This window comes from Neodiprion pinetum, chromosome 5, assembly GCF_021155775.2.
Source record: "Neodiprion pinetum isolate iyNeoPine1 chromosome 5, iyNeoPine1.2, whole genome shotgun sequence".
Classification (NCBI taxonomy): domain Eukaryota; kingdom Metazoa; phylum Arthropoda; class Insecta; order Hymenoptera; family Diprionidae; genus Neodiprion; species Neodiprion pinetum.
In genome coordinates this window covers 27,309,633-27,333,261 of record NC_060236.1, presented here as the reverse complement: position 1 = coordinate 27,333,261, position 23,629 = coordinate 27,309,633, and the positions used below count along the sequence as shown (strand labels likewise).

General features: G+C 38.4%; 1 protein-coding gene across 4 annotated transcripts; it reads right to left on the bottom strand.

Moving 5' to 3' along the window:
* Positions 1-1,067: 1,067 nt before the first annotated feature.
* On the bottom strand, positions 1,068-23,178 carry Sap47 (Synapse-associated protein 47kD). 4 transcript variants are annotated; one of them, XM_046624938.2, is made up of 9 exons: positions 22,731-23,177; positions 20,943-21,173; positions 19,703-19,788; positions 16,975-17,096; positions 10,158-10,295; positions 8,031-8,170; positions 6,911-7,050; positions 5,007-5,186; positions 1,068-1,378 (listed from the first exon to the last, which is right to left on the bottom strand). In XM_046624938.2, the coding sequence occupies exons 1-9, from the start codon at positions 22,874-22,876 to the stop codon at positions 1,203-1,205; spliced, it is 1,359 nt and encodes a 452-aa protein (XP_046480894.1). In that variant the 5' UTR covers positions 22,877-23,177; the 3' UTR covers positions 1,068-1,202. The 4 variants fall into 4 exon arrangements, with proteins under 4 accessions (XP_046480894.1, XP_046480897.1, XP_068992567.1 ...); XM_046624941.2 differs by having other exon boundaries at positions 20,955-21,173; XM_069136465.1 differs by lacking the exon at positions 1,068-1,378 and adding an exon at positions 1,410-4,217 and having other exon boundaries at positions 22,731-23,178.
* Positions 23,179-23,629: the final 451 nt, after the last annotated feature.

Genomic DNA, 23,629 nt, shown 5'->3' with positions numbered 1-23,629 from the left:
CTCTTGTAATAACATTGAGCTAGCAAACCTGATCAGATCTCGCTTATAATTCAAGAATACAGAGATTAAATGCGCAAAGAAATTAACGTCATGGTAACCTGCGCTGGACCATTTTGCAAAGAAAACACATAACCAGGTATTATATTTTGGTGGGGGTGCTGCTGCTGGTGTTATTGAAAATTATCGCCATTGATTTTCATTTCATCTTCCGTATTTCATTACTCGTGTGTTTCAAAATTAATCGATGCTTCTTCGAATACAGATAAGGATGAACGAGGGGCGAGTTGAATAATACGTGAGGCTTTGTGAAATTCGAGAGAAATTTGTGAAACATTGTCGTTGGAGAAATATTTAAAGAGCACAGAAAAGTACCCACGCTATGATCAACATTCAGAAAAGTAAACAGAATTTTTACAACAGTTTTCACAGAGTTCCATCAAATGTCACTTGAGATTTCAAAACACACTGTAATTCAAAGTAATCCATCCGGTAATATATGTATAAATACGTGAATATACAATTTTAGGCCATATTTGATCCTTGGCTTTCAAAAATACGCTTAGCTCAAATCAATAGCAAATAGGCACCGATACTCGTTAATTAGTACCAAGCGTTTCCGAAAACTCTCCTGACCATATATTCGCGTTTCTCACGTTGAAATTCAAACCAATGATCGATTATTCATGGAACTAATGAACGAGCCATTTTTTTTTCATCGTTGACTGACGTAAACGCGACTGCATTTTTTATTTATCGTATCTTCATTCGAATGGTAGTTGGTGGTGGCTGGAACTGGAGGGAGGAGGGAGGAAGGGGATGGGATTGGTGGGGGTGGATACGAAGTTGCACCCCTGAAGAAAAGCACCGTTGCGACAAAATCGAGCCCTTCTATCGCGGGGGCATAATATCGTTTCATTTACCGCGATGAACTGCAGTGTATCTCGTAGCTGAAACCTAACTTGTGAAACAAGTATGAAAAACGATAATTCGTTACTTTCTTCCATTCCTTATTTTCTCTCTTTCTTTCGTTGGTTGATTTTGTTGTTTTTGCTTTTTTATTTTGTTTCTTTTGTTTTTGTCTTTTTCCAAACCACTCGTTCTTATTTATTGCGTATGAATGGATGAAGGAATAATAAGGTAAGTGAAGATGCGTCGAGGTCAATTTACTGGGCAGAGATGATCCTCGTCGATGACTAGGCAGTTCACTTGAGATCATCCTCTTCGCCGAGCAACTCGTCGATTTGTTCCTCCCAGTCGTCCTTCCCCAATGTACCATCTTTCAAAGATCCAGTTCCTCCGCTCGTCGTTGTTTTCTCCTGTCCAGGTACGACCTCGAAGTCACGAAGCTCCGCTTCCAATTCTCGTTCCCATTCTTCTTCTGCGGAGAGTCACACAACAAGCAGCGTGTAGATTTTAGCAGATTCCCCGGTCATTGGGTGAATTTTTTTTTTTATTGTATTTGAATCCAAAGATTTGTTTTTTGTTTTTGTGTTTTTTTTTTTCTTTCTTTATTTCCGGGCTCTCTTCCGCAATGCTTTGATCTTTTGACTCAATAACGTCGGGCACAGGATTAAAAAATAAACATACAAAAAAAAAAAAAAAAAGATCAAGGAAATCTTGAGAAAAAAAAAATAAGAAAGAAAGAAAGAAAGAAAGAAAACTCAACGGACAATGTATAATAACGAATAAGCGATGAAAATAAGAAAAGCAACGTAGCATTTTGGATTTTGCAGTTCCATGATCGATTGCTCTTAATGAGATCATACTTGATCATTAGATGCAAAATACAAATTGTCGACGAAAGCGTGAAAGAGTTTGTAACGTGAATTAAAAGCAGATCGGGGTGATGGGATTATGAGCGATGCTTGATGCGTTATAATTAGTTCACTTCCCGGTATGACGATGGGTTAATTGTTACTGTTCCGAACGGAGTCCGATGCATCGCGATGTTAAGGCGATGCAAATCTATGAGAAATGGTATTATATTAAGGCCGATATTCGTCGTCAGTTCTCATTTTTGAGTTTGCTTTCTTAATTATGCTTCAAGGCGCGATTGTGCAAACTGACGATGAATACCGACCTCGACCAGAGACGGTAATTATTCATTACCAAAACATACCGTTAATTTACAGTTTTGCATTACCTTAATGTAATGAAAAATCAATGTTTATTTTAATGTACTGTATTTTTCAATCCCCCCCCTTATGTAGGAATCTGAAATTCCTAACGCTGTGTATATAATACAGGGTATTTATACGTGGAAATATGTTCATCATAAAAGCATAACAGGATGTCTACTATTTTCATCAAGAATCAGGTATCTCAAGTTAGACTGCCCGTATCCGTATCAATTTCACGACTAGTGTATCCGAGTCGTAGCCGTCAATTGCACGCATTCGTTTGTATAGCAGAACAAAGTGCGAAAGCACGTTACTTCTATCCCGTCAATTTTACATCGCATCGATCATCAATGAGATGCCCGTGTACTTCGATGCACCGTTCGCCATTGGCGTTATCTCGACGAAGGAGAAAGAAAAATAAGAAACGACACATTGAAAGAATATACCATCCGATTCCAATCGAATTCCCTATACATATATCTCCAAGTCGTGATATTAATTATCATTTTAAACACGTATTGTCATTCAACGAATTTGATTTATGTACCCTATACACGTGTACACATATTTATGTATAGCTATTAGAGTTTTCTTTTTTGTTTGTTTGTTTTTTTTTTGTTTTTTGTTTTTTTTTATCTTCTTTACGTCATTGTTACACGTATTTTATTTAATTTAAATTTTTTTTTTCACGATTTTTTATTCTCTCTTCAATCTTCCGTTACATTAGATTTACAACTTTAAAAGATTTTCATCTTTTTGTAACTATTTGTTTATCGTAGTCGCTTTTTTTTTTTTTGTTTTTTGTTTGTTCCCCCCCCCCCCCCCCCCCCCGTTACTTTTTTCATCATCAAATTTCAATCTTATATAACCACAGAGAGTACGGAGAGAAAAAGAGAACACGTACAGATGTATATACATATATGTCATACATTGTATGCATACGTGCATACAATGAGGCATTTCAACGAAGACACAGGACAGATGGGGAAACAGACAGACAGACAGACAGACAGACAGACAGACAGACAGACAGACGGACAGACAGACGTATAGATAGTGAAATATATTATCTTCATCTTGTATTCTTTTTTCCCGTGTCTCGATTATTTGTTACGAGTAAATTAATAAATTAATTAATTAATTAATTAACTAGCTGATTAATTAATTAATCAATTAGTGATCGACCATAATTAACGGTTTATATCTAACGGTTTAATCCTCTCCTTGCCAACTAGCGTTTTCTAAACTTTCGATATTAATCAATCAATCAATTGTAAGTACTATTAATCAATATTATTATTATTAATGTTATTATTGTTGTCATCGTTATTAATAATAATATTATCATTACTGGTATTGTTGTTGTTTATTATTGTTATTAGAATTATTAGGATTATTATTATTATTATTATTATTATTATTATTATTATTTGTTATCAATGGTAATACTTGAATCATATAATTGTTTATCGTATAAGTATCTTGCGTTATTTATTAACTATACTGTACGGTATAGTATGTATAAGTATATTGTGTATCGTTCAATATACGTTCCCGACAAACCGCAAGTTAGGTACTTTAGGACTTGCTTTTTATAATACCGCATCTCCGCCTGACTATTAAATATATGTATATTTTATTTATACACATACGTATATTTAGATGTATTCATTAAGATTCATTATACACGTATGTTTGTCGTAATACTACTATCGTATGCAACACCGTCGATTCGGCATTAATGTTATAATATAACTATTCAAATGATATATTAATGAAAAAAAGAAAGATAGAAAAGAAATAGGCGAAGCGATGGGATGTGATAAGATAAACAATGGTATAATATATGTGAGAACGGTGAAACGTGTAACGGAAAAGAAACGAGACGCACTGTAAACCGGGGCAATGATGATAACGTGAAGAAAGAAGTACAAACGAGAAGAAGAAAAAAAAAAAAAAAAAAGAATCGAGATTAAAACGGAATTAAAGAAATAAAAATTTTATACGGTAGGTAAAAATATTCATTTCTATGACCAATTTGTTAAGTCGTGGGGCTTGAGTAATGGGTATATACTGGTTAACACTCCTCTTCTTAGGCTGTTGACAAAATAGAATGAAAACAATATCTTTAGATTTGTCATTCTTTTCTTCCGTTTTCTGTTCTGAGTATTTTTTTTTTTTTTTTTAATTGATCGATTCAACGATTGATCATTTAACAAAAAAAAAAAAAAAACAAACAGCTCACATTGCATGAGAAATTTCGTATTGAATTGTCGAGAGTTCGTGACAACGCAAAATCTATGATCAGTTTACAATGAAATCGAGTATTTTTTAGATCCATTTCAAGAATTCAAACTGTTGTTTTAGTTTTGATGCGATAGTTTGAAAAGCGATGCTCATAATTTTGATATTTTGAAACAATTTTAAACGAAATTTCCACAGTTGCGAGACACAGTACAGTGTACATGATAATCGGTGATGAAAGTCATTGCTAATACAGAGAGACTTGGGACAGTGAGTTATCATAAAATCTACAGTGCGATAACAAAGTTTATTCTACGGTACGCGTCAACGAATCTAAATAGAAAAACAACGAGGCGATGATTGTACACACAGATGAATGTTGGTGAAGATGATTATAGTAAAGCATTAAACTTGACGCAGAGAGGACAGACGTGCGATTTAAAAGCATCCGTTATTCACAACGAAGGAACACGACGACAGACAAACGAATTGGCAGCATGCATCGATCGCAATTCGATCGTTTTTTACAATCGCAACAAACCATCGATATCTTCTTCGCTCGGCGAAAACAGGGGGAAATTACCGCTGCAAAAAATCGTGTCTTTGCTCTTCGACCGTTCTGCGAGATTCTACTTTACTGACCTTTAGGCGGCTGCATTCCAAGTTTCTTCATCCCCTCTCTGACCTCTCGAATATCCGTATCGGAGGCCCTCATTGTGTCTGATATAAATTCATGACCTGGCGAATCGACTGTCGAAGATTCCCGATCCTCGCCAATGGGCGCCGATGCAGTTCGATCCTCGGGCTTCTTCACCTGGTCATCTAATCTCAAGACAACACTAATGGCTAAACTAAGGAGCAGCAATTGCTTGACAAGGCTACGTGATTTTTACTTTAAAAAAAAAAAAAAAAAAAAAAAAAAAAAAAAAAAAAAAAAAAACCTTCTGCTCGTTACATATACCAGGCAGAGACCGATTACAATCAGCGATCGGCTGTTCCAGTTCAGTTTTGTTTAGACAAGCTTTTAAAACAACTAGCCTCTGAGATCGATTTCTCTTCCATTCTCAATTTTTACACCACAAATTTATACAGCTTTGGAACAGCCGAGAATCGAGTCAAGCCAACCAAATTTTCAGCCAAAGGGTAAAAAAAAGAAAAAAAAAAACCCACATTAAATACAGGAGTTGTGCAACAAGTTCAGGGTCGAACTACACTCGTTACCTACTTTCAAAGTCACTTTCTGACGAACCAAGACCCGTCAAGATTTCGGAACATCGATTATTTGCAACAAAGTTAGCTGTCGAAAGCAAAGATTGCGCGGATCAAAAATCAAACCGACTAAAGCGGAAAAATATTGAAATATCTTGGTCGCGTTGAAAACGGCTGTTCTTGAAATAATATAAAAATACATCTGATACACCGTGCCGTACATCCCTTGAAAAGTGTTCTACGTCACTCGAGTTTAAACAGTGTGCTTAAAAAAAAGAAAAAAAAAAAAAAGTAATCCCTTTTCCTGCAGTGTAATTTAGTCGAGTACGTAGAGGATGTTTCCAACACGTTGCGATATGCGGACAGATTGAGAGATGGCTGGTGTTTATATCAGGATAGCTTCACAACTCGTGCGTAGCCAGAGGGTAAGGGAGATTTATTTTTCTTCTTCTATTTTATGAAATTCTCGAACGCGGAGCCACCTGTGGTTTCTACACCACTCAAGGATAAAAGGCAGGCGCAGTCGGTTTTTTTTTTTTTTTTTCTTACTTTTATTTCTACATGTTCTTTCTTTTTTGCCTACTCTTTTTTCCTTCTCTACAGCTACTTTGTTTCGTTTTTTTTTTATTTATTTTATTTGTTTATTTATTTTTTTTTTTTTTCCTTTCACTTCCTCACCGCCTTTTTACATTTCCTCTTTTCTTTCGCCCTTACCTTCTAGCCACGTCACATGTGTGTGTGTGCGTGTGTGTGTGCAGATCATAGGTGCTTTTGCAAACCCACGCAAAATATCAAAGTGTATTTAAGAATGATCGATTCCGAGTGGAAGGAAGATAAGAAAAACGATTTAAGAAGAAGAAAAATACGCTGCAAACTGTGGAAGGAAGGAAACTACCGGCGTTAATTACTTTTGATTACGTTTATGTGCGCATAAAAATTAAGAAACAATAATAGTAATAATATTCATAGAAAATTCGTCGTTTCGCAAGATTAAAACGATCGACATGTTGAATTTGCACAGGTGTCGATGTTGAAATAAATTTTCACTCTCTTTGCTAAAAAAGCATAACAATTGCAGCCGAATAATTGCCTCGACGTGCATCAACGTACGACCCGTATTACGATATGTATTTTAAAGATCAAGTTTTCAAGCAATTCAAGCGCGTTGCTATGATCGGATAGTTCCAAAGAGACGATGGTTTATCTACAGAAGGTGACTGCCAAGTGTGAATTTGGATACACACCGAAAGGTATAATAAACGAACGGTATATAACGAGTAAAAAATTGTATCAACAAAGTACAATACCTACGAATAATAAATGTGCGTAATAATTACCTTGAGTGTGATCGATGCTGCCTGACGATATAAGGTTCTGATTGCTTTCCGTTTGACTAGCCATTGCGTTCAGCTCGTGACTCTGGCGCAAAAGTGAAACTCGGTAGAAATAATTGCGCCAGAAGTTCTCCTCCGATATCCTGCCATTGAAAATATATACAATGTATAATAATAATAACGACAACAACAACAACAACAATAATAATAATACATTTATCACTACTACGAATGAACGAATGAATGCGTTTATCGCAGCAAAAGAAAACCGTGAAACAGTGATTGATTGCCAAAATTCTGTTAGACCCTCGTGATATGTTTCGCGGTATATGAATATTAACGGTACGGATAACAAATGTTGGAAATGCTTCCGTGGCAACGGAAGCAAGGTGTAGTAAAAAAAATTTCGTGGGAAATATCGGTTTGGGTGCGAAAATTTATAAGGATTATAAAATGGAAGGACCTTCGTATACGAATGACTGAACAAGCGAAAAGCGATTTTGGAAAATTTTTCAATGTAGACGTACTAAATATATAAAAAAATCAAAATGTAAACTGGTACGGTAAAAATTCTGACGATTCTGGGTTTTGAGTAGCTACAGTTTTGTCCATTATTCACGATTTTATTTTCTCGCATTCTACATATTTTAAAATTCTACACTGAGTAAAATTTCATTTGTTACAGTAACTAGAGTAATTCAGTAAAACAGGTATCGTTTAAAGAAAACTGTTTGAATATTGTTGGAATTACGAGAAAACTAGGCACGCGTAAACATTTCGCACTATCGTCGATCATTTTTTTGGTAATTGCAACGCAAAATCAGTTTTTGAGGTTTTGAGTAAAGGATACTAGAATTTCCGGTAACATTTAGAAAACTAATTTTCATCGTCTATCTAGAACTATATTTTTCTATTGTGGTGAAAAATGAAAATAGTTAAGGACTGAGCGGTAACCGGAACTAAAAATTTCAGTCGGTATATGACACAGGCTTTCGTGTCTTCGAAGATTCGATACTGTGACCCTTCCGTTTACTAATCGTTTCAGATTTCCACCCCCGTCCAAGGTAATTGTGGCCGCCTGGCCTGCGAGCGTTGGCCATTATCACATATCGGCGATACTCACACTTTGGGCACCAGCTCGAACCTCATTGTTTCCAAGTTCGGATCCAACGCAAGGGTGGCTTGCGCCACTGGCTGAGCAGCCTCGAAGTCCCAGACAAATTCGACACCCGGTGGTGGAGCTCTCACGAAATTACGTCGATCCTGAAATAACGGTTCCACATCCATATCATTCGGAAACAAACTGGGTTTTAATAAATTTGTATTTTACGGTGACGCAAGAATGCACTTTTATTCCTATAAATCGTTATTTCGTGGAAACTATTATTGGGAAATAAATGAAATTCCAATTATCTGCGAGGTTGTCGATTTTATTTAATACTTTGATTCAACTTTTTCTTTTTTATGCGTAAAATATGTTTCTTGAATTTGAAAAAAACTTTACACGACGATTGTAGAGAATTTGACGAAAAGTTTGAAGAGTCGATATTTAAATATTCGTCGAGACGGACATAATTTTGTACCGTGATTAAGTTCACAGATTTTGGAAAATCTCTCGAAAATTCAGTCCAATTTTCAAATAGTTTAAATATAGCCAATGAGAAATAAACTAAAAAAAAAAGAAGTGTTTGGTTAGTAGTGAATGTTTCGACAATGTAAAGATTCCCGGTAAAATGGTAACGCCAAAATCGTTGGATTCAAAAAATGTCAATAAACAAAAAAAAAAAAAAAAAATCGGTAGTTTATTACAAATATTCTATACGTATAAAGGTAATATTACGGCTACTTTGATCGCATGGTTAAAAGTTTATTAAATTTAATATCGTAATATTAATGTAGTACTTTTGTACAAAATTAAAAAAATGGGTTATTTTTCGCATCGCAATTACTTCTCACGGTGCAAAAATTCCCATAGTTATCATCAACGAGCGACGAGAGTAGAATTTTCCGAAAAACGTTGTATAAAAATATTTAAAAGAGGAATAAAAATCAATACAAAGTGTACAGTGTTAAAGTGTTAAAGAGGATGTACGGCGTAGCCGAGCGAGAACGGCGACAAAAAGAAGAAGACGAAGAAGTGGAAGAAAAAACTGAAATTGGGTAGGCGGGTCGGTGCCATTTGTCGGGCGATAAAAAAATCCGTTCGAGATGAATCAGGGGAGGATAAATGGTGCATGAATTTTTAAGGAAGCCCGCTCTGCCTTCGGGGCTAGTTCGTCGCGACTTAAAGATCACCGAGCGTTTCTCCCCAATTATTGATCCGCGACTAGAGAGCGTGAGAGTCGGGGACCGTTTTCGCCCCTGGAAGACGGTGAACCGGGGGTTAATTTTAAGGAGACAAGGTCGAACGTAATCGAAATTCACTCCGAAGTACGCGAAGAGAAAGACATCTGAAATAGCAATTTTTAAATTCCACAATTTTCTTTGTCCGATCGTTGGGAGGCTCACGGATAGTTTGAATCCGAACACTCGACCAGATACCGCAGTGGCTTCAGCCACCATTTTGAATCTACAGTTAAAGTCGGAAAATATCGATTGTGTGGTGAAGTTGTAGAGAATTGAATTTCCGACAAGTTTTATTCACGATCGTTTTCAGTCAAAGGTTGAAAATGGCCGAGTTATTTGACGAAAACAAAGTCACGCATAAATTCAAGATGGCGGCCGCAGAGTCTGACGAGGCTGAAGTTAGCAACGGTAACGTGTCGAAACGTTGAAACAAAATATTACTATTTCGCACATTTGGAATAACCGGAGAAGTTGAATTTAGAAAATTTTGAGTTTGTCGATGCCGTTGTGTTAACGGTTTGCTAAATTTCAAGTAATCCTAAAGTTAGAAAATAACGACTATTTCCAAAGATGCATCGTTACGACAACGTTACAAATTTCCGCTTCATAGAATCGGGTTGAAATTTTTGAATTTTTTTATACAGACTACCGATGAACTCCCAACGATTAGGAAAAGGAAATTGTGCGGGTATATAAATATCGCAATTTCGAATGTACGCTTCCGGACGGGACTAATTCAAGATATGTAAGGAATACAAAGGTTCTTTTTCCCTCTTCCATTTCCCCACAGAATCGAACTCCGATGAAGAATTCAATCGTACAAAGAGGCGCGCAACAAACAGCGGTGAACGTCGAAAGAAGGACCGAGTACGATGGTGATAAAAAATGCGAAATATGCGCTCACAGTTGATAGGGCTAAGCACTCCTCGCGAAGAGCTTCCTCGTTTGGCGCTCCCACCCAGGGCGCAACAGCTTCTCCTTTTTCACCCTGCTTACTCGCGATGAAGGCGTCCTGCTCCTTGTTGAACTCGCCGAGGAGACTCTGTGGAAAGAGGATCAATGAATTTGAAACCCGCGCTAATTTATTACCAGGATATAAATTACACGGGTAACTTTTACGAAGCCTGTTTTTTAATTTTATATAGCAAATCTTAAAAGCGATTAATAAAGATAAAAATTAATATTTAAAATGTTTCGTATCCGTGTCTGTTTTTCTCGTGTTATTTTATGTGTCAAGCGTGAGTGTGTCAATTTTTTCCCTTGTTATCGTGTAATTTTTTTACAGTAATTTCGTTACGGAAACCTCCGATAAGCGACGACTTTTCAATACGAATTTAAAATCACTCTGATTCAAAAACTACCGAGGCGAGTGTTTCGATTGAATTCGGATATTATTGGGCTTTTGTTTCTCGTTCGGTAAAAAACGTATCACCTAAATCACGGTGTAAAAAGATTTTTAATGCATGATCCGAGTAGTCCCTTGCATGAATTATGGGCATTAAAATTGACCCCAGAATTATATACATGTAAGTATACCTACCGCGTTATATACTGGTCATAAGTATCATGCACACCCATCGGTATCGATTTTCAGAGCAGAGTTTTATGAGTTAGGGAGCGCGTAAAAAAATATTCATGATTATTTTTCCGATAGACTGACAGAAATTTTTAGTTCCGGTTACAGCTCAGTCCTTAACTATTTTCCTCTTTTATTATATAGGTATATAGGCGTAATGCAAACTAGCGCAAAATGATAAATTTCCATTTCTCTCGTCGCGAAGAGTTATGCAAGAGTCCCTGACTTGCTAAACCGGCTAAAAGGGGTGTATTGATCGGACAGTTTGACTGTGAAAAGACTCGGGGTCGTGAAGAGACGTTGATTGTCAGACGCTAGGATTACCCATCATCCACGACTTGGCACCCTTTAATTCTCCCATCGTTTGATTTCAACCCTGGAACCGGGTGATAAAGGAAAAACAGCAAAAACAACGATCCTCGAACCGTCAAACTCACGTCTTCAATTCCCGTCCACCGTTTCTTTTCTCACCCCCCTCCAACTTTCTCCAGATTTTGGCTCGCGGAATGTTTTTTTTTCCGGTAATTAGTGCGATATCTTCATCGAAGAAAAATATATAAACCGGCAGAATTTCACCTATCCATTAAAAACTTTCCTTACAAACGAATCTAAGAGACGGATTTTGACTTTTCGTATTTTTCGAACGTCCCATTTTTTCATTTCTACCCACCCGCGTCTCTTTTAAGTAAAAAACATATGCCTTACGAAATTGGCTTTCTCACCTGCCTCACGTTTTCCTCGAGTATGATCTAAAAATACATGTAACAAACAAACTGCTGTAAATTAAACGCTTGGATCAATCGTTCCGCGGTAGTTTTACACAAGTATACGATAAAAAAAAAAAAAAAAACACACACACATTACATCCTCAATTAACAATTACAACATCATCGTATAAAGCACCTTGATGGGGTTAAAAAACCGTTATTATACACCACTAATAGAAATTCTGTGAGTGAATAAAACCATGCCAGGTTTTTCGATTCTTCTGATAAATATTTGTTATTAACAGAATTTAGTCGACGATCGATCGGAACGGGAGGCGGAAAAAGAAGAAGAAGAAGAACAAGAAAAAAAAATAAATAAAATAACAAACGATCAAATATATTCGCGACGTTAAATTTTTCCGAAAAGCCAAAGACCGAAAATGTAGGTCAGAAGTGCACCTGACCCAGTTGGCCGTGACGTCATCGGTATCCGTCCCTACTTCAGCTCTCCTCTTCTCTTTTTCCTCTGCCCTCCAGCCCCTCGAATTCTAGTTAAGTCTGGAATCGCAGAAGAGCAGAGAGTGAAAGAGGGACGGTGGAGGAGACGCTGAGGGAGGTTTGCCGACCACTCGAATAGCGAAAACGCTTTCCGATACCGTCGGCTTATTTTCGATGCCTCGTCCAGCAGTCGATCAGGGCGTCATAAAAATACCCTTAAAACGTGCGGGGAATTCTGGTTATAATTCCGGAAGTTCCGTGCCGCAAGCTTTTCGGACCTTTTCGGATGGTAAACAACCCTCCAATTATTTTTCAAATTCAACAAAGTTCCGTCAATCTGCACGGTGGTTTTGATCTATTTTTACATCAGGGTTTAGAGAGGATTGGAAAGAAGAATTAGCCGATTATACTGTCTGATGATTCAACGGCAAACTGCGCTCACTTTTACAATTAGTGGTCGTAGTCGATAATTCGCCCTGTTTTGTGTATCGTGTGATGTGTATTTTTGAAAAATTCTGTTGAAATTTTAACGGTTTTACAAAGCGAATAAAAAACATCGTCAATCTTTTTCCCATAGATTGGAAATGTTTTTCTACTGAAATTACAATTGTCGAGAATTGTTTTCCACGAAATATTTCACATAATGTTTGTTTTTATTTTATTGCTTTTTAAACGAATATCCGTTTCATTAACTAAATGCATTGATTACCTGATTGCTGACCTGAACATCGATTGATAGACATGTAAGAATTAGGGTAGATATATTTATATACATGTGTAACGAAAGTGTCACGCGCAAAGAAAAGCTTCCGCCTTATACAAAAGTGCATGCAATTGGAGAAGATGTTGTGACTAATTAATATGCGTGCAATAAATTCAGATAACAAATAGATAATAAATAATAAAATTCTTCAGGTTCAGTGATCGATTCATTCGATTATGATTTTCTTTTCTAGTATTTACAAGTAACGATGTGCAATTTGAAATGTCATCAACTGAATGAAAAACAGACATTGTATTCTGCACGATACTTAGTTCGACTGTAATAAATTCTCTATTTTAAACTAAAGAGTTAGCCTGCAATTTCTATACCGCAGGATTGTTAATGTCAGTTGCAAATTCAATGTTTTTAATGAAACTGGATAAAAATTTTTACCGCGGTAAAGTTGACTAGATATTCGTTAATATTCAGCGACTCTATTATTCCACCGGCTATAATCTGATAGAAATAACGAATATGAAAACAGAAATATGGAAACAACAATGCCAATACTTTGACGTTGCTTTCGCATCCGGGTGATAAAATGAAATCGTGGATAACATTAATCACAATACGAACGAAATCAAGCTATACGCGTGCAGATTCGACCGGGGAATGATAAGATAATAACGTGAGGTAATTACCGCGCCATTGTATCGAAAGCTGTTCATTCAAATCTTCGGTATTGTTTTCTCGATAAATTACAGTCGTTTCCGATATTTGTAACAGCCCTGATAATAGAACTTGCCTTTTTTTTTTTTTTTTTGTTTATACAAATTCAGAGATACGGTGAAACGTCTTTATTACAATAACGAATAAATCTTCTACTATAAACTAAACTAAAAAGAGAAATAATTTTTTGCTCGAAAGAAGAAACACACCAGACGATTTCCTTCCAGTTTTAAACTCTTCGCCAGCAGACAGAAAACACAAGTTAAATTTCACAAACATACGTACTGCCGCTTGTGAAAAAATGTCTCTCAACTGACTTGGCGAACTAATATTTTTAAAAATTTCAGCACAGGCTTGAAACGTGTAACTTTTCTTGCCTGTCCTATGTCGGCGACGAAGCGTTCTTTAAACCATCGAGGAAATCGTCCGGTGTAAGTTCCGCGATTTCTTTCCCCGGTTGTCCCACATTTTACATAAAACACTGTGTCAATCGTGATTAAAGAATTTCGCTTATACAAATCCCGCCCCATTGTATTTCCATTTTACGTATAACGATGTCTGGGACTCTCTGACCCTGTCGGAATTGAATAAAAAATGAACAAATCCAATGGAGGCGAGTAAAATAAGGGTTGACAGAGAAGGAGAGAGAGAGAACAAAGAAAAAAGAAAAAAAAAAAAAGGAACATGGAAGAGAAATCCGCGTACATATGTATCATCCGTTAGTTAGCGGAAGGGAGCATGAGGAGAGAGAGAGAGAGAGAGAGAGAGAGAGGAGCCCGCGGGATGAGGAGGAGACGCCACGGATCAATACGCGGTGTGACGATGGCGGTGGAGGATTTTGGTACAGTTTGCGCCCCGTTTCAATCCTACTACGTAACGGTTGGTTCCAGTTGTACGTAAGCAGGCAAGTAGGATAGACACACGCACGCAGGTCTACAGAACGCATGCGAGGCCGTAAACCGAGCTGTGACGAAGCTCGGCATCGGTTCGCTCCACTTGTTGAAATCAATGAGAAAACCCTCTCATCCCTCTCGTTCAGCAATCCCCACTTTGCACTCACGGACGCGACTTGCATACGCTTGATGCGCGTACACGCGACGAATTAAAAGGCAGGAACACGCTGGGGAAATACAATTGATTAGAAAATATCCAGCAATGTCGTTTAACCAATAGAGGGCCGGTACTTTTATATTCAAATTAGATGTTTTTTTAGAGGCATGATTTAGGGATATAAATAGTCGACACGTACGAGTTATCTGAGGAATCTTAAGAGAGCCAGGCCGACCATTTAGAGGTTAAGAAATCAGAATTTGATACAAGGATTTATCGTTGAAACGTTTAACCCTTTGAGTCGCAAGTTATTGTGCTCGGTTGACCGGTTTTACGGGTCACTGATTACGAATCTGATATCAGATTTCAAAAATTCAAAATGGCGGAAGATAATTTTTTATTTCACCATACCCGGTCAAAACACTGCATGCAGTGGTTTTCGGGAACGCTTATTACGAATCTGAAATCAGATTTCAAAAATTCAATATGGCGGATCCAACATGGCGGACGAAAATTTCAGGAGAATCGGTTTAAAAATACCAGTCATTTTGTCACCTCGAGCGTTTTAATCGTAAAACCGTTTCTCAGATTGTTGATTACTTTTGTTGGCTTGTGTTGTTCGAATCTTTTTTTACAATCGTCTCTGTCACATCTTAAAGGAATGTTACTTCATTCGGTTTGTTTCTATTTTCCAAATTTTTGATTCAGACGAAATCCCGATTCATTCTCAAGAATATATCAAAATTACGATCAAGGAGGAAAGTTGTCCAGACTGAAATACAACATAAAATAGCGGTAGGTTTGAAACGTGCGGCTGCAGTTGATTGAGTTCAATTTATCAGAAACAATATCCGTTCAATTTAAAAAAAAATACAAATTGTAAACAATCATCATAAATTGTTTCGATAAGAGATTACATTATTGAATTATAATTCTTACAGATGACCGATTTCAATCAACCAAAACTTACTTTGTTCGTGATTAAATTTTTTACAAAGCGCCGAGATGGCAATTTTTTTTTTTTTTCGTGCCAGGAATTTCTTGATGAAATATCAAATGAACTGTGTTTCGATTTAAGTTACTTATTTTTAGTTATTTATTTCTGACAAAGGGCGGTGCTGACGATGAGGACAAAAAAGAATTCGGACGACTTTCATAGAGAATTCAATCACGAACAAAATACGCCTCGATTCGTCGAAATTCGATCACTTTTTTCATTAAAGAAATAAAACAATGGTGTCATCCCTTTAAAGTTATTTATAATGGTGATATTGAAGTAGCGATTCATCGTCAAATATTTAACTTGGTAGTTTTTCGCCTAGACTGTACGTTTAACAGTCCCTTAACCGCCTGCAGCAACGTTTATCCCAGACCCAAGTACCCCCCAAAAATAAAAAGTCATAAAAAATTCAGAGCCGATAAGTTCCGCGGTCTTCTACGGAACTTGCACGAGTAACTTTTTATTTTTTCGCTGACGCGAAGAACACGGAAATAATTCGGAAGAGAATATCAAGGTCAATATTATCAAAAATTTATTGATGTTCGAAAGGAAGGCGGTAAATTTTCGGTGAAATTTTCTAAAGGTTTTTAAAGATTCGATATAAAAATTTGGACTAGTTTTATAAAACAAAAATGTTACAGAAGTTACACATTTCGTACAAATTCTTTACATTGAAATCAAAAGTAAAATATACCGTAAAACTGAGCAAAAATTAAAAAACATACTATTGTCATAGAATTTTATGCATACAGATTTTTCAAGTTTCGAATGAAAATACATATTTATAATTTTGCAGTTTTCTGTAAAGACTTTTATCTGGATACCATCAACTTTCGAACATATATTATACACCTTTAATGATTTATTTATGTGCCCGTTATTCGATAACAGCCTTTGCACACGTGTACCATGAAATAATACCTTCCCGAGCTTTTAAACCAGATTATGAGTACGTATTTTATCCTATTCTATATACCGAGGTGACTGAGGCGGTCTTATAAGTTTTCCATTCCCGAGAGGCGTTGCAGGTCGTAAATCTCAAAAGATTATCAGGGAGGCTGAGGATCATGCTGACTTTCGGAGAACGTATAATAGTAGAACGTAGTGATAAAAGAAAAAGAAATAGATTCAGCAGGAGGAGCACAAAGTGCAATAACACTCCTGATGACATAGGTGATTTTGACAGAGCGCGATCATACTCGATGTCTGCCGAGCAGAACAAATAAAAACGCAGCTGTGCGTATATTACGTGCGCGGCGTGCAGACAGATGAAGAGAAAAGAAATTAACCTGGCAAAAACATGCGAACAAAGTTTGCGCAAAAGTATTTTTACGAATGCAGAGAGAGAGAGAGAGAGAGAGGATGAGGGGTTTATTGGAGAACAGTCGTGTAGAAAGTTTTAATCGCGAGTGCAATTGAAGCGAGAATTTAACAAACTAGGTAAAATTCTTTACTCACATTCTCCTCGACCGTTTTCTTGATCTTTGCACTGGCTTCGACCACGGATTTTCCAGCCTTGTTGACTGCGCTGTAAAGAAATCCACCGAGGCTTTTTGCTCCGGCTATTGCTTTGGTTGATACTAAAAAAGAAATACAAAAGTGAAAGGCAAAAATTAAAGTGGAAATATGCGAGGGGATTTTCAATTAAGACTGTAATAAAATTTTGCAACAAACATTTTCAATTATCGACGTACTCGCTAGTTTCGTACAAACAATTACGTCTGTCGGTTCATAGTAGGTGAAAATCTAATTAAAATTGACCACCTTTTGATGTGAACGAAGTTTTAGCGGACAAAGAGACGAGTCCGACGATACCAAACAAGGTACCATTGCAATAATTCAATGATGAGTTATCAAGTTACAAAGTTTCCGAGCGAGCTATCATCGCGCACGACCGGTCCGCAGCGAGAGCGCAGCGACCGACCGATCATCGACCGTTTTCCGCGGCGCGCGGCGTCTCCGTCGATTATCTCACGATCGCATGATTGGAACGGTACCTTGTGGGGTGTCGTTGGAATCGTCTTGAGCTGGGCCACATTCTTACGATAGAATAAAGTCAAGTTTCGTACGCCGGAAGAAAAAATCAAGTTGAAAACAGCATCGGAAGAACAAAGGTCTGCGCATATCGCAGTTATATGTACGTGAATCACGGCACTATTGTGTAATTCCGACGTATGTAGGATACGGCAACGAGGCATCGACGTTATGCAATGTGCTGAAGATGCATTATAGCCGGGTGGAAGGGAAATCAATATATCTGAACTACGGAGGTGCTTACAGCACGGACTTGCTTCTCTAAGGTGCTTCTTATTTTTTTACCCACGGTGCCAGGTTTTATGGACGCTGAAAAGTCGTTCGGTGAGAGGTTTGCGCCGAAATTTAAAACTGCGGAACAATTTTACGCCCCGTTGTTTTTTTTTTTCCCTACTTGAAGTACTTTTTCACGAAGTTGCATTCGCCTCGATCTGTATACATTCGAAAACGAGACATTATTTCGAGGCTGACAGTTTTCCGAAGGCGAAGAAAGCATCAGCTCGACTCGCCAAACTTCACCGCGAGTCTGGCCAATTTATCCAGGCTGCTGCCCTTTATCTTGTACAGTAGCCAAAATCAATAGGTCGCACGTGATGATTATCCTCTCTGTCTGCAGTCCGCGGTCGGGTTTGATATAACACCGTGTAGAATTTAGTGGTGAAATTACATACTGCCGGTATTTGTACTTTGAGGTCGATAATCCGAGTCGATTCCCTTCTTCGTCCCAACACATTCGAGATGAAAATGAGCTCAGAGATAACATCAAGGAAATTATATTCGGTCGATTCTATTTTCGACTTTTCTTCCCGACAATGATTGCTTTTTTCGACAGTAAAGGCTTTCGTTCAATTATGTTTAAACATACTACGGAGATGTGAATTTACGATCAAACATAGGCGAAATAGTCTTCGCGTGAGCGATGACGAAGGCGATAAGAAGAAGCAGAAATACGGCAGATTTGCGTCCGCAGGGATTTACATAGCTGCGGAAGAAATTTTCTGGAAACTAGATATATGTATAATAACTTTTGCGTCTGAAAACGTAACATCCACCTGGATAAAGATCGTACTGCGAATCGAGAAAATAGATAAGCGCACGTACGATTAAGATTAGTTGAGGTATAAATGTTGGAAAGTAGATCTATTCCGATTGCCTATAAATTTTTTAACCTTACTAAGTTATGTATGTTCCACTCTCGAAAGGGTCTTCAGAATAAAATGTTCCCTGACCAATAACGGCCATCCCTGATATTTTTCCGTATATTCGGATTCGAGGAATCTCCGCACTCTGTAAAAACCTGAAAGTGTGATTTGTGATCAGATGGAGAGGCGGCGGTGAAAAAGAAAACTAAAACGATCGTAATAATAACGGACTGCAGAATGTCGCCTGCAGAAAATTGCCGAGTAGAAGAGAAAATCGTGGAGAAAAATATATAACGAGACACCGGGTAATTCCGCGTTGATGTTCGCTTCGAGATCCAGATCCCAGGTCCTATTTCATTCTTAATACGTAGGTACACGCCCGTTATTCAGGCTTTCGTAGGCCCGCAAATGTGTATATAACGCCAAATCCTGACCAAGAGTGGACGCGTTAAAACGATTCTCCGCAAATGAAAAAGGGAGAGAGAGAGAGAGAGAGAGAGAAAGAGAGAAACGGCAGAAAGAGATTCGAGGGACAAAGAAGTGGATGAACCCTAAACGGGGAAAGAATGGGTTAGGTAACGACTTTATTCCGTGGAGAATAATTTCGCACGGCAATTTGAAATTAGACAAATTTCAGGGAGTGTAATAAATTATAGAAGGGTGTAAGTGGGAGAATTTGTATGAGAAGTTGGCGAGGTAATGAAAAATAAATATCATGAATCTCGCCGCGTACCGAATTGTTATTTTTCTGATTCCGACCTCGGGAAGAGGAAAGAGAAGGAACGCGATCGGATTACGGGGATTAAAGAGATTGCAGTAAATCAGAGTAAATTAAGATCAGCTCGAGATTCTCCCTCTGCTCTCGTTTCCGCCTATCTTGATACTCAAACCACGGATTTGCTTACAAGAAAACGAGTTTGGATTAAAAGGAAGAGGATGGTGGAAAAAATGAGGGATACTTAAATGAGAAAGATAATTACGAGAAGAGGAAAGAATTCGTTTAAACTCACCAGCACCAAATGCCTGCTGCCCGTCCTTGTCGTCGGTTGGAGTTCCCTCGAGACTGGCAGGTCCGCTGTCGGCACCACCAGTCGCACTGCGAAACGGAAATTGAACGAAAGAGAAAAAAAGGGCGTTAAAAGGAAAAGAAAAAAAAAAAAAAAAAAGAAGAAGAAAAATAAGAGAAAAACGGGAAAACAGCGTCAGTCTCCGCAATCATTTTGTTTCCCTAATCTAGCAAGCGCGATAACCGATCCGAGACCGGAAACGGACCAAGCAAGCTTTATCTGAAATCGGAAATTCAGAGTAATGACGAAGGTATTAGTAAAAACACCAAGGACTACAATTATCAGAATAACGCCAACGATCTTGAATGACAATAATAGTACTTACTGTGGAGGATTTGAGAATGCATCAGGCGTACAATTCAATGGAATAATTTGGGAACCAAAGATGTAAGAAAATCAAAGTTTAACAAAGATATGACATTGCGATAGATCTGAGTTTATCAAAAAATATCACTGATTAGCAGGGTAAAATACAAACCCAGAAATACAAATAAAGAAATTTCAGTTTGCTAATGACTTTGGGAAGACCATGGAATCGTTTTTCCGTTGTTTTTTTTTTTTCAGTACCAGAATCATATTATACAGTTAATTTTGAAGGACCCGAGCTCCTGTGTAAAGTTAACAGTAGTTGGATTATTCTGTAGTTGAAATTCATGAGTTTCAAAGTTTCTACGTCTAAAAGGTACCGTATCGATAGAATTCAGTCTGATTGACTGCAGCCGGCAGCTTTCGAACCTTTGTTCTATAAATTATTTTCAATTTCGATACTTTATTGTTTAGACCGTACGTGCGCCAGATGGATTCTTAATTGGAAAGAGACAAAGGGTCATGCTCGATGTGCTTTCAATGACCGGAAGAGAAATCGTGCAGTGAGAGGAGGTGAGAAACCAAATATCAAATAGTAAATTGGATTCCTTATGATGGTGCAAGGATAAACGAATGTTTACTTTACAAGTTTATATTTAAAACCGTGCAACGGAAGGAAAGCCAGAAGTAAAGAAAAGCGAAAGAAAGATCAGACTCTAAGTACCGGGCTTGACAGGGGCCTTAAAATGGCTCTCGCCTGTTTGAATTATCAATTTTTCTTCGCCACTTTGAGCGGCAAGGTGGGGCTTCCGCTTGCTTGGTCCGGGGCACCGTAATAGCTTAGATTTTAATTCCAGAACACCGAACACACACATACCCAGCAACCCACCTGCTAGCATCATCGTCTTTTACATGGTCAGATGCGGAACCCTGAACGCTTTCCCGCGATGTTTGGCTTTCTGCGGTTTCGGAGGATGCCGGAAGCTCACCTTCTGCTTGTCCCGCGACTCCGGCGCCGCGACTCAGCCCCGGAATTCCTCCGCTCAGCCAACCGGACATCTGCGATTTCACTCCGGCCAGCATCTCGAGCTTGCTTCCTTTCGTTGGGCTGAAAATTTTAAAGAAAGAAAGCGACTCGGTCAGAATCTTGATGAAAACCAAACGCAATCGATAGGGAGGTCGGTAAGAGGAAACAAAAGAAGGTGCGGACGGTGCGCCTTGGCCGACGGCTCGCTAACGACTGGCCGACAGGCTTCCCCCACTCCGAATTTGCCCCGAGATTCGGCACAGTTCAAGAGCGAAATGTCGTACCCTTCTCAATCTTGCACGATTTAAAAATGCTACATTTTTTCGGAGGAACGATTAGTTCGGCATTTCGATAATCGGGAATTAATGATTCCACGAAGAGGAAAAACCTTTATAAAAAGTTTGTCTCAACTAGAATACTACAGTTTATGTTGAATATTTGAAGACTTATGAATTTGCAAAAAAAAAAAAAATATTTTTTTTGTAATATTTCCTGATTGCGCAATAGAAGTTCCTTATATTCCATACAATTGGAGACCTATCGATTGAAATCTGGCGAACGATCGATCTGGTACACAAAATATTGTCCTCTCTACGTTGTGCTGTTTGGTCGAACTACTGCACCCTTCGATAGATGGGCAATAAATTTTTCTTCTGTCGCTTCCTGAATGAATCGATACCTTTTACGTAACATCAGCGTATTCAGGGGCTGTTCATACTTGAGCTCGTAGAAGGAACAAAGGGAGAAATACAGAACGCGAGAAAAGGGCAGAAAGAGAACGGGAGAGAAAATTAACGTTTGCAAAACTGAATAATCAATGCGAGAAAACACTTGTGCTGCAGAGAACGACGACGACGACGACGCGACGGTCGTTCGATACGAATATATTATTTTTTCATTTCGGTTGTTATAATAATCTGAACCACTTATGAAAGAATAACAACCTATTTTTTCGCTAAATTTCATACAATTTTCAAAGCTTTGAATACTAATTGTCAAAAAAGATTTTTTCGGGAATCACGAGTCTAAAATTGTGAATAAATGCGCAAACAGAATTTTCCCCTATGAAAAAAAAGGAAGGATATGAGAGCGAGAGGGAGAGATATGCACGTTTATTTGTTACGAACGATTATCACTACTATTGACATGTATCGTCGGGTATGACGTCACTCTCCATTACCGACTGATAATGCAAAAGTTTACATGCAGATTCGTCAATAATATTTACACCCGACTGCGTACTAGATAACGTTTGACATGAAAGTAATCCGTGTTTCACTAACGATGAATTAGGGACAGTCAAACGGTGCGAATTACGCCCTAAATCCGATAGTCTGTACTAGAATAATATGAATTAAATTACGATATTACATCGTAGCACAGGCTGTGCGCATGATGTGTTTAATGATTTTTTTTCTTCGTTTGGGAGTTCCGGATTTAGATCGAAGAAAAAGAGAAGGAGGGTATCGACGATGCGCCGGTTTCCTTCTTCGGAATAAAATAAGACGTAATCGCGACTCGTTGTCGCGTTTCTTATACGTCGATATCGTTTGAATTTTGTCGCGAAAACTACCGGGGCTCTACGGCGTTTCGTGATTCGTCCTTAGGGCGAGATGAGTGCGAGCTCGGCGTGTATACCTAGAGTCCTTTTTGTCGGCCTCGAACTCGGGTTCGGCCCCTGGGGATGAGGCGGCTGGCTGCTTTTCCTCGGCGGGTATTTCGGTGCCGTCGTCGTTCCTCTTGCCCATCCAGTTGGACACCTGGCTGGTGAGACCGGAGAACATGGCGTCGGATAATCTGACACTTAATATCTAAGGTGTGTTTTTTCGTCGGGACGACGTTACGTCAGTCGTCAGTCGGCTCGTCCGTCGCCACGACACTGTAATCGATCAATTGCTTCCAGGGGATCAGCTGACGAGGTTACGAGGATTCGACGATCTCAGACTGCCAGGGAAATCGCCCGGTCAGTTTTCCACACTCTGTATCAACGTCTCGCGACGGCCAAGGCGACACAGATGACTGCAACCGAACGAAACGCGGACCACGAACTCCGGGCATCGGCGACACTCGATCCACTCTGCGCATCTCGCATCGAACCGCGACGAAACGAACGCCGCGCCCTCCGCGGCCAAATATGGAACTGCGCGCTCTCCTACCTTACCGACAGAGTCATCTTTTTCACTAGAGCAGTTTTTTTATTACGCGTCGATGAATGCGTGACAACGATAATAAATTTAAAACTAGAGGTGTTTCTTCCAGATATTTTATATCTCGTCTGAATGAAATTTGAGAGAATTTCTTTTTCGTTGGTAACCGGCAGGATTACAATTTTTTTAAATCATCGGCAACAAGAACGATGCGCTTTTATTTTTTTCCACTCAAGTCATGGCTTACGATTAATACTGGGGAAAAATGAAAGAAAAAAAACTAGTCCATTGGGGTGACATCCGTGTTACCTTGAACCCCTAGAACTTTGATAGTCACCGAATTATGTTATGTCGAATTTGCGTTCAAGAAGTGATAAGAGTCTAATTTCT

Excerpts from the sequence above, each read along its gene's own strand:
- Sap47 (XM_046624938.2), bottom strand. The coding sequence starts at position 22,876 with ATGTTCTCCGGTCTCACCAGCCAGGTGTCCAACTGGATGGGCAAGAGG. Across the intron at positions 21,174-22,730 it reads GCCGACAAAAAGGACTCTAG|CCCAACGAAAGGAAGCAAGC; the intron begins GTATACACGCCG and ends TAAAATTTTCAG. Across the intron at positions 1,379-5,006 it reads TGGAATGCAGCCGCCTAAAG|AAGAAGAATGGGAACGAGAA; the intron begins GTCAGTAAAGTA and ends GACTCTCCGCAG.